At 44.5% G+C, this 11,882-nt stretch overlaps 1 protein-coding gene across 7 annotated transcripts in view; it reads left to right on the plus strand.

Moving 5' to 3' along the window:
- Window positions 1–11,882, plus strand: part of LOC143008331 (CUGBP Elav-like family member 2) — a 144,608-nt gene that overhangs the window by 127,892 nt on the left and 4,834 nt on the right. For 3 of the 7 annotated variants that reach the window (XM_076160043.1, XM_076160044.1, XM_076160047.1), the window contains 4 exons: window positions 5,170–5,295; window positions 8,582–8,761; window positions 9,541–9,684; window positions 10,059–10,305. In XM_076160043.1, the coding sequence (XP_076016158.1) occupies window positions 5,170–5,295; window positions 8,582–8,761; window positions 9,541–9,684; window positions 10,059–10,186 (578 nt within the window). In that variant the 3' untranslated portion in view covers window positions 10,187–10,305. Of the gene's footprint in view, window positions 1–1,619; window positions 1,755–5,169; window positions 5,296–8,581; window positions 8,762–9,540; window positions 9,685–10,058; window positions 10,306–11,882 lie in introns of those variants that run through there. The other 4 variants (XM_076160042.1, XM_076160046.1, XM_076160048.1 and 1 more) reach the window with 3 other exon arrangements.

Raw genomic sequence — 11,882 nt, forward strand, 5'->3', positions numbered from 1 at the left:
TTTTTTCTTTGACGTTTGATTGTGCCGCCAATCAGATGTGTGAATCGCCGTGGCGACGGATCCGGCCATCTGCTGCCATTGGCTGCCTGTGGTCTGCTTGTCTGGAAGAAGGATATCTTTGTTTGGTTGTTAAAGAACTCAGAAGCGTTTGCCTCCATGGATCCTCTTTATGGTGTCTTGTTCCTGTGTGTCTATTTCTGTGTGTGTGTGCGTGTGTGTGTGCGTGTGTGTGTGTGTGTGTACTCTCATGCTAGTGTATATACATTCAGACTGTATATACGACACATACCTCACATCGACACCCTTAACCTTCTAATATCTGAACATGTTCATAAGCAGGTTTTGCTCTGATGAATGACTCTGTTTGACATACACTCACACAATCTCTCTCACACACACAGTGAGGTGAAAGGTGGGCTTGTACTCACAGAAGGTGTTTTATGTCTCTTGCTCAGCCATCATTCAGACGCTGGTTGTGTTTAAGTACAGGTCCATATGCTGATTAACAGCGTGGAGATGAAGAGCCAATTCACACACACACACACACACACACACACACACACACACAGAAACAGACGCGATATGTAAATCTATTGATGCCTGCAGACACGTGGGATTAGTGTTAAACAATCAAATGAAGAGTTAGTTTGAACTGAACCGATGTAAAAACGCACAGACGTGTTATTAATCTGCGTTCCAGCTTCTTTTTGACTTGATTTATTTTACTTAAACTCAGCAATCAACCATCAGTTTGACTGATGTCACTGTGGGTGCACTGTAAAAAGATTTATTGTTTTGAACCATTTTATAAGAAGTGAGTTATCAGTTTCTGCTCTTCAATTTCTCTCATCAAAGAAGAAAATCTTCTTAAATAACAAATAGTGAAAGATTTAAACTTCCTAATATTGATAATAAATAAAAGCATAAAATAAATAATAATAATGAAAATAATATTGATTATGCATTCATGCTCACTGCAGTGAATTAATCTGATTTAATATAGTAATTCAGTATTTTTATTTTATTTATTTATATCGGGAAAGTGTATACTGACATGAAAGGGTTAACAGAAACTTCACATTGTTTTAGATAAACTCGTGCTCTGATTAAAAGTGGAATCCAAATTAAAAAAGAGAATTTACATAAATAACATATAATACTTGACATTCATGATGTTTTATAAGATTGATTTTCCAGGTTGCAGCGAGTCCGTTACATAATATTCACTTCCTGTTGTATCTCTTCTTCTTTTCCGCTTGGCTTTAGTGAAATCAGGCAGTAAGTTATATATTTATATGACATAGGTTAAACCAAATCAATGTGAGCGCTTCAGGCTCCAGAGCAGCTTTGCTTTAGAGAGACGCACTGAAGCTGAACACATGTTCCACCCAGAGAAGAGGGAATCAGCCGCTGTGGTGTTTGGCTGCACACGTTCAGGATTTCCTCTTGATTCCAGGGCTAGACTATATTTAGTTTCTCTGTTATCTTGGTTCGTCCTCGGTTCATCCTCGTGCTCAGTCCCCTCCAGCTGCTCAAGTCCCGGTGCAGCCAGACGACCCAGCCACCCTCCAGCCTCGCTCCCCAGCTTTGACACCACCCTCTCTGGCTCCTTTCTCCAGGTATGAGTGCTCTGCAGTTGCAGAACCTGGCCACTTTAGCGGCAGCGGCGGCGGCAGCCCAAAACTCAGCCAGCCCCTCCACCGCAAACCCCCTGTCCGCCACCGCCGCCACCCTGGGAGCGTTGACCAGCCCAGGTAACGCCGCAGCGACTCAGGTCGGGGGGTCCGACGCCGGGGGCGCCAGCTCCTGCCTCTGACGTCCTCCGCTCTCCACTCCCACCGTCACCATCACCATTACCAGTGTTGTCGTCCATGACACCATCGCCATCAATGCCGAAATGTCAACACCGTCATCTTCATTGTTCTGATCTTCGTCAGTGTGGTCGATCTTCTTTGTGGCACATTTCCATGGTGTGTGTATCCAGCGTCTCTGCTCGTGCCCTAGGCGTCACATTGTGGCGTTCATTTCTTCACTCCTTCATCTTAACAGAGAAACCATACTGTGTTGTTGCTGCGCCTCCTGACTTCGTCCTTCTGTCTTTGAACGCCTCACTTCCTCACCATGTGGTGTTTGGCTCAACAGCCATGTCATCCCGCGTTTCACACACTGTGTATGTACGTGTATGCTGGCGTGTGTGTGTGTGTGTGTGCATGTATGTGTGTAACGTGCTTTTACGTCAGGCCATCAGGTGTCTGTGTACGTGTGACCTCCTTTGTTTGCGTCTCGCCTCGCCAGCTCCGCAGTGAGAAGGAGTGTGAAGGCCGAAAAACAGAAAAAAGAGAGATTTTGAGAATAAACTTGCAATATTTTGAGAAAAAAAGTTGAAATGTTAATATTTGACTGACAGACTCATACACACATCCACATGCAACATTTATTCACATAACATTTTGACTTTTTCTGGCAAATGTCATGACTTTCTCGTAACATTTCATCTTTCTTCAAATATTCCCACTTTTACTCCCAGACTCTCTCTGTCTTCGGTTTGTCCGGCGGCGGCCCGAGCGCTCCGTAGACGTGAGGACGGTGCTTTTGTTTTTGCGGGCGGGCGGTCGGGTTTGTCTGTTTGTGTTTTGGTGTTCCGTCTCTGCAGCATGGCCGGGTTTGAAAGGCTCTCAGCGTCAGGATGATGTCTGAACTTGGCTTGGATTAAATATCGCCACCTTCAGATTCTCTCCTCCTCCCTTTCTACTCCCACCACTCTCTCTATCTCTCTCTCCCCCTCTCCCTCTCTCTCCCTCCCTTGTTCCTTCTCGTTGCCCTCGTCTTTTGCTGCTGCCCTCCTTTTGACAAGCTCCCTGTTTCTGCTCCATCATTCTCCCCTTTCATGTCGGCTCGGCCTCGCTCCAGCAGCCGTGGTTTTGCTGTCTCTTTTGGAGCGCGTTCCCAACAGAGCATGAATATGAAAAGCTTTTTTTTTTCCTCTTCACGCCGTTAACACTTGCGCCGCTTTCCATCCCACTTTCTGCTTCCACAGGCCGCTCTGCTCTGGCGTGAATGCCCGTCTCTCCTCCTTTCTTCGCTCATTCTCTCTGCGGTTCTCACCTTTTCTCTTTTATCCGACTCTCCCTCTCCCTGTCTCTCTCCCTCTCTCACTCTCTTTCTCTTTCTGACTGAATGTCAGTCCAACCTTGAATAGTACACACTCAGGTTGAGCTCCTCACGGCTCAGCGTGAATGAGTGGCTCTATATTGCATGTCAGTGAAACCGAAAACGTCACTCCACTTTGGTAAATATAGACAGTTCTGCATGGAGACAGGCCAGCGTTTTTGTTCTGCACCATAATGCACCTTTTTATCACACCATTTCTTAATATATTCAGCAGCAATCCCGCTTTGTTGGCACCGCTTTGATGAGATCAAGGGTAAATGAGTAGATGGAATAATTAAGCCTGTAAACGGAACGCGGATGCAAGCTTTGTGCGCCATATTGCACGCCATCTCACCCAGCACTGACACAGCAGCTCATGCACTGCACACGTCTCACACTGGTATGTGTTCAGGGTTGTGTGTGTGATCGTGTGTGTGTGTGTGTGTGTGTGTGTGTTTGTGTCTGTTGCGTTTTTATTCACTCTTGTCGTGTTTTGTGTTTTTGGTGTCACGATGTCCAGGAGAATACTGCGGAAATGCACCAGGAAGTTTCACCATCTCTTACTTGCACTGAGGCGATAAATGCTCCGTCTCCATGTGTGGCTTCCACTCTGCGTGTGTGTGCGCGTGTGTGTGTTAATAGATGGTCCTTGTTGTTTTAAATGTTTCTCCAGCGTCACCTTGAATGCAGCAATCTTCCAATTTGCCGTCTTTTATGAACGCCTGTGGATGAAAACAGCACATACAGCACTCCACTCTTATATCAAAGATTACTTTCCATCTCCATATAACTCTCTGTGTGATGCTTTAATGAAGAGGGTCACTGAGCCCCAACCTGTGGAATTCATTAGCGGTGCTGCTCGTAGTATTTTAACGCAGGCGTGCCTTCTTTAAATGAATCGCAAAAACCTTGGTTTACACAAACAAATGAGACAGCGGCGAAGGAAATGACCATGAGTTCATATTGCACCTGAACCTCAGAAGTATCATACCAGTTTCCTACTACGCCATTATTGGCTTCACACAAAACATCTGCATCTGCATGTTCTGATGTTAAAGTTCTACATGTAGCACCGATAAACTCCACAGAGAACCAAAGTCCTGCAGCAGCTCAGGGGTAGCGTCTGTTCCACTAGCTTTCATCGCTCAAACACCTACTGGATGGAGTTTTCTATCTTTTTTCTAAACAAATCATTGCTGCACATAATCTTTTTCACTCCAGTACTAAAGTGAGTACTTAGATTTATGCGAATATATTTGTCGTATTTTAACAAATACAAAATGTTGAGCCTCATCTTTACGCCTTACGGCATTTATCACCTTTTCCTGCAGCAGTCTGAGGAATATGAGCTGCAGAACAGATTCCTACTATCAGCACATGTCAACAACGCCTCCGACTTAACAAAGGAGCTTCCTGCTCGCTGCATATTTCTTTGTCCTTTTTGTAACACGTCACTTACTTTATCCAGCAGGAGAAACTCACACTGCCTCTTTAATTTCACCACTGTTGCTCTCTGATGCTAAAAGAAACACTTAGTGAGGCTGTTTGTGTGCTGCTGCAGGTCCAAGCAGGAAGTCTCTCTCTCTCTCTCTCTCTCTCTCTCTCCCTCTCTCTCTCTCTCTCTCTCTCTCTCTCTCTCTCTCTCTCTCTCTTTGTCTCTCTCTCATCTCTCTCCCTCTCTCTCTTCTCTGTTTATTTTTCCCGCTGCCCTGTGTAACATCCCACTTATGTGCAGCCCTGAATGTACTGCTGTGAAATTTGAGCTCCTCATCACCGTAAACAGTTATTCGATTGTGTCCGATGTCTATCTAGTGGAACACAGGCTAGCTAGAGGAGAGGGCAGGACTTCATTTTGGCCAGAATTTTGTAATATGTACATTTGATAAAAACTCTGACCTCCATTTCTAAATTGTATAACACGTTTGCATTTTTGTCTCCTACTCTCCCTCTTCACCTCCATCCTTTATCCTTCCTCCTCCTCCCCTCCCTCCATCCCCTCCTTCAACCCTGCCCTGGAAGTAGGAACCACAGCTGGCTCCAACGCCGGCGCCATGAACTCTCTGACCTCTCTGGGCACCCTGCAGGGCCTGGCGGGCGCAACTGTGGGCCTGAACAACATTAATGCACTAGCAGGTAGTGTCAACAGTGAGTATTCACCGTGCCATCAGCAACTCCACCCACCTTCACCCATCCACACCCCACAACGTCACTGTTACTGCAGAGAAATGGCAGCGTTATTAACACACTGACAGAATAATTTGGGGGTTACTGAAGGACAATATTGATGTTCAGAATGTTTCTTAGAAGCAACATTAACATACATACATAAAGGGCCCTGAGTACGAAAACCCGCTGAGAAACAACAACCATGAATGCAAAACTATGCAAAGTTTCGCTGTTGTTGGTCGTCAAGGCCACATTAAAGATTATTAGACCTAAAGCGTGTTCATCAGGCTAATCGAAAACTGTCTCCAATGAGATGCTAATGTCACTCTGTATCTGCTGACTTGAAAAGCTATTAGTAATGAAGATGTTTTTGCACTCTAGTGGTCAAAAATCACTTAATGCTGCTTCAGCTACACCTCAAAGACAATATTTGCCCAACGTATTTTACACTATCTGTATAATAATTTTTATCGTTATTATCATTGAGAATTAGTGCAAACACCAAACTACCAACAAATTCTGAGTTTGGTTTCCGCTGTCACGTCTCTGTGTCTTAGCTTTTTAATAATGAGTCGTCCAGGCGTTTTCTGATGTCTCCCTCATCCCTTCAGTTGGACATTATCACATCCATCCATACATTCAGCCATCGGCTTCCTGGTTGTGTCCTAGGTTGTGCTTGCTGTCAGAGTACTGCTGTGTCAGAGTGCCCTTGTTGTCTTTATGTGGCTCTGCGTTGTCGTCGTAACACAGTGTGTTGTTGTGTTGCGTCTCTGTCGTCTCGTCTTGCTGTGTTTATGAGGTTTTGAGGGAAGCTGGCAGAGATATTTTAGTGAGGTTTTGTTTTTAAATTGGACTATCTTCATGCCAAAAAACATTTCTGCAAGAATAGTGTTCTTTTCAGGTGTGAATAAAAATAAGTCAAGTAGTCTTTTATTGTCATTCAACCATGATACACAGAAGGAAACTGTTTTTATTGTGTGTATACCTGGGTCCAGACCGAGAGACACACAGTGAATGACAATCATGCCACACTTGTCCCATTTCTTCAGTGCAAAATAACAAACATTCTTAACAGCGCCTAATCTGACAGGCGCTATGTTTACTTGCACTCAATATTCTATTTGTATGTAGGGAAATTTAGGGAAAAAGATGAATAAAAGGATGGAAATAGAAGTATTCCACCAGTCTCCCAATATACATGACTTCTAATCGGAAGAAATGCATACAGAGGTGTCTCATCCCAACTGAAGAAATCCAATCGCATAATCCAACCAATGGGTTGTTAATGTGGCTCTGTAGCTACTAAATTGATATGGTGCTATCATAATTAATCAGTATCCAGTATCTGTCTAACACTCATGATCATTATAATCATTTAGTCTTTATTCACACCTTAAATACTAAACGTTTGATAATACTCTTTGATGTCATAAATATGTCAAACACCAAACTACAAATTAATCAAGAGTTTGGATTCCATCTCCGTCTCACTTAGTTAACAACAAATTGTCTGCGCTTCCTTAATGATGCGTAGGTGATCACCATGAACAGGTAATCACATTAACTGTGTATTGATCAGCTCAGAATTTCCCAGAATGGAAATCAGGATCTTTAATTTGAAAAGTTAGAAACAATATGTCATTGTTTTGGTTTCCTCTAATCCCAAAATATTACACATGTTCCTATCCACATGTGAATTGTATAATCCATGATCCTTCCAGAATGTGTTTGTCTATTAGCGGGGTGCTGAGCTATCCAGTGTGTGTGTATGTGTGTATGTGTGTGTGTGTCCTGCCTTTGACCTCTAGAGAAACGGGACTGGGATCTTAATCAGCACTGTTATGACAGCAGAGATCCTGTACTCGCGGCCTCTTCCACCACATTATTCTCCTCTGACCTTTAGCGAGTAGCTGCATCCGCTGTGTAAATCATACACACACACACACACACACACACACACATACACATCAACAGAAACACAGGACAGGGCCACACACACAAATACACACATGCACATCCTTCAAACGAATTGGCTCTCTTTCGTTTTGCATCCCATTTTGTCTGAGGATAACCCCTTTTTCTCCACCCCCCACTCCACCCACCCCACCCGTTGGCCTCATTTAAACACATCTAGGCCTTAATTGAATTGCAAAGGTCACCGGTGCAATTATTCCTGAATAAATGAGTGACCTATAATCCAGAGAGCCGCGGTGATAATTTATTTCACTGTGTCTGACGGTGAGGCGACAGGACGCTGAGCCAATGTCAGACCCCCTCAGACAAGTTGCCCTCCGCCGTGATATTAAGCCGTTACATGCGGCTAATGAGTGTTACTATGTTCTCTTGCATTTTAGACCCACTCACCCTCCGCCTGCCTGTCTGTCCTCCTCCCCCCCCCCCAAAGTGAGACGTCACAGGATGAGAAACCCAAACTAAACGCTGTCAGTGTCAGTGTCATTTTCCACATAATGTTTCAGGTGTCAGTGCGATACGACATCGATACAATGCAGATCGTTATCCGGCACCAAGTGTCAGGATTCCTTCTACAAAATCACCTGAATTTGAAACTATGCAGCCATATTCATAGAAAACCGAGAGGGAAGTTTGATATTTCTGTGTCACGTGATACAAACGGGCCAATCACATCCTTGTTGTTGGAAAACAGGTGGGGGATTACACCCTAGAGGAGCCTGACAGTAGAAAGTGGGACATAATGGAGAGAAATCCAGGAGTGTTAGTGAAAGTGAAAACACAGACAGTTTGTCCTTTCAGGGGTTAAGAGGTCGTCTGCTCGTGTGTCATCAGTCCAGTGTTAGGTTCCTCTTTGTCGTTGTCGCAGTGCTTCTGTCAGACGTAGTTGTAGCCGGTGTGTATGGGTGTCTCGCTGTGTGTGTGTGCATCACTGCGTGCCTTTTATTTTGCGTGTGTAACTGTGCAGCCGTTGCTGTCATCAGCTACAATCATACTTGATGGTGTTAATGACTAAGATTCTGTGTGTCTCTGACGTGTTGCGTGTCGTTGTATCTATGTGTTTGGTGTGTGTGTGTGTGTGCGCGTGTGTGTGTGTGTGTGTGTGTGTGTGTGTGTGATGTGACCTGTTTTTGTAACTTACAGTGCAGTCTGTGTGTGTGGTGTGTGGTTTTTGTGTGTTTGTGTCTGTGTATGTGTGGTTGAAAACACAACCTTCAGTGGGAGCGCTAATGAGTAAGTGCACTCTTCTTTCTTTATTGTTGGGTTTTATGTAAAGTTGCTCAAATGCTCTCAGGTATGGCGGCTCTTAATGGAGGCCTGGGCGGCGCAGGGCTGACCAACGGCACGGCGGGCACCATGGACGCGCTGACGCAGGCTTACTCAGGGATCCAGCAGTATGCCGCCGCAGCGCTGCCCACCCTCTACAGCCAGTCCCTGCTGCAGCAGCAAGGGGCTGCTGGCAGCCAGAAAGAGGGTCAGTATCCACCTCCTCCGGTCATCAACCAGATGATTTCAGAGGTTTAGGGAGTTTTGCTGCATTGTGATCGCAGACTTTTCAACAGAATTCACCATCAATTCGATTTTGCAGTAACTTGGATTTATGGGTAATTTATAAACCACAGTTCCAGCCGACCTTTGTGCTCTCTCACACACAATATCTGTTACCTAGTAAAGCTTTTAGTGTGTTTGCCTGTTACTTGGGTTGTTGGTTTGATTCTGGTCTCTGCTTCCTGCTGCTGACAGTCCATCCTGTTGTTAAAAACCCTCCAGGGAGAAGAGACACCGCCGCTGCCAAAGCACTGAGCTGCAGGCTTTGGCTCGGTTCAGCAGCGGAGATGATATTTAATGATTGTCAAAGATAAAAACCCATTAGACATTTTATGATGAAATGAAATGTTGGAGAATAACCAGGCAACACAAAGGGGCTGAGAGAGGTGGAACAGGGAAGGGAGCTAAATTAATGAACGAAAGAATAGATGACGGGGAACGTTAATGTTGAGCCAAAATATTAAATATGAATAAAAAACCAAAGCTTTATATCTTTAATATCTGATACAATTGCTGAATGTTCTGTGGAAGCAATAACAAACTCAAGGTCACGCGATACGATAAGTGGCTCGCTTCAACCCCGTTCCTATGACGACAACACAATGGTGCCGCCAGCCGCCACAAAGCGCTGCTGTTGTGTGTCCCTGCTGAAACGAGTCCCGGTCTGGTCAGCCCTTCTCTGCTCTGCGTCTCGTCCACGTCCAGGTCCCGAGGGCGCCAACCTGTTCATCTACCACCTGCCCCAGGAGTTCGGAGACCAGGACATACTGCAGATGTTCATGCCTTTCGGAAACGTCGTCTCTGCCAAAGTCTTCATCGACAAACAGACAAACCTTAGCAAGTGCTTTGGTACGGCATCACGGTGACATCACACAATACACACTACACTTAGCATTATGTCTCCACTACGAGAACGTGATTATGCCTACTTTCACTCCAAAGTTATTGACAAAATGTAACTGTTTTTGTTATAGCGCCACCCTCAGATCAATTGGAGGCAAAATTTTTGCATGAGTAGTGAGGTCAAATCAAAACGGTAGACATGTGTCCAACCTGCCCACCCAGTTCCATTGAAATGCATCCGTAGCTACCTAAGTCCAAGCTGCCAACAGACACACTGCCACTTGCCTCATTGGCAGAGGCAGATAGGTTGCTAACTGTACCCTTAAGTGTTTGTCCTTCATCCTGTCCCTCTTTCCTCTTTGCTCCCCGCCCCTCCGCAGGCTTCGTCAGCTACGACAATCCCGTGTCGGCCCAGGCGGCCATCCAGGCCATGAACGGCTTCCAGATCGGCATGAAGCGGCTGAAGGTGCAGCTGAAGCGCTCCAAGAACGACAGCAAACCGTACTGATCTTAGCACTAGGGTCTATCTGCTCCCCATGTTAGCACTGCTAGGGTAAGTCCCCCCATGAAAGGAAAACAACAAAAAAACAACAAAACAACCGAGCCACGACCTCTCAACACAGGGACTGGGGGGGAGGGAAGGGGGGTAGGGGTGCGGGAGGGAGGGTGAGACGACCTACAACCACCCTGAGGGAGACACACGCCTTGTTTCTTTTTGAATCTCCTGTTTTCTTGCTTTCTTTTTGATGGTTTTTACGTTTTGGCCTTTTCAGTATTATTTATTACGATTTCTGATTTGTTTTGGGGGTTTGTTTTTGTTTTTTTTGACACACATGAACGCTTCCATTACCACCATTACTTTGTGCAATTTTTTTTAAACAATGGAAGGAAGTAGCTATCTATCTGCGGTAGCTTTTTTTTTTATTATTGTTTTTTAAGCGATATTATTTATACGTTTTTTGAAGACTCGTTTAGTCCAAACCGAGGTGAACACAAAGGAGCCATGATGATTTTTCATTTTTCCTCTCTCTTTCTCCGTCAACCTGGCGAGGGGTTCACGTTTTTTTTGTGTATATATAATTTCGACACACACGCCGATATGCACACTCGACCTTTGGCCTCCGCGGTGTTGGTTGCAGGCTGCCTCTGCTCCTCCGACAAAAGAAAAAAACAAACCCCTCTTAAACCTGTTGGCAACCCGGGAGCAAAGGCGGCGAAACGTAGTGGCCTCGTACAGTAGTCAGCGACGACATCAGATACACTCCACAACAACAACAACAACAACAACAATGAAAACAAGCGCACTCCAGCTATGTCTTATTATGTTTTATTTCTCAGAAGACGAAGAAGAATTAGTAAATACTTTTCTGGGTCAGATCACATTGGTCTTTGTTGAAAGGGATATTACAGCATTTTCAAACTAACACCAGAATTTGATGAAGGCTATAATAGTAATAGGCTACGAAGAATAATAATAAAAATAATAATAATAATACAAGAGTTTATGGGTACCGGGGTGAAACTGAGAATACTTGATGTTTGTTGAAAGATTAAAAAAATAATTCAAAGTACAGAAGAGCCACAGGCCTGTAAATTTTATTTGTAAAAAAAGCAGTTCTATTTTTATACAACATTTTTACTGCCTCAGATGAAAAAAAGGATTTTATTTATTGCCTATAATCGTTAAGTTATTGGACTCCTAAAGTATTCGCATCACGCAAGTTTAGACCCGTGTGGAGAAGTCTCGTGGAATTGGGTTCTCCAGTGTTTTCCATGTTTGATTCAGTGCAGAATAAAACCACACAAACACACACACATACACACACACTTCTCTGTGCTGTACGTCTGCATCCATCCCTCTCTCTCTCTCCTCCTTCTCTCCATCCTTCCATCCGTAGTGGGACTACTTCTTCCTCTACGCGTTTTGTTTTCCTCCAATTTTTTTGTTTATTGAGTGTTTTAGTTTTTTTACGTTTTGTTTGTTCGTTGACCCCCCCCTCCCTGAAAACCCCATCCCCCTGGCAATTAAAAAGGAAAAAACGAACGTTTCTCCCAAAATGGCCTCATCCATCTGGGATGTGATGGAGAACGCTTTGGGTGCTCTGTGTTTAATGTGTGTGTGTGTGTGTGTGTGTGTGTGTGTGTGTGTGTGTGTGTGTGTGTTGCCTGTCAGTATAGACCTACAACATTGATCTCATTTTATA

The sequence above is a fragment of the Genypterus blacodes genome, unplaced genomic scaffold, assembly GCF_046128005.1.
Source record: "Genypterus blacodes isolate CSIRO-AG114 ecotype Tasmania unplaced genomic scaffold, CSIRO-AGI_Gbla_v1 ptg000103l_1, whole genome shotgun sequence".
NCBI lineage: Eukaryota > Metazoa > Chordata > Actinopteri > Ophidiiformes > Ophidiidae > Genypterus > Genypterus blacodes.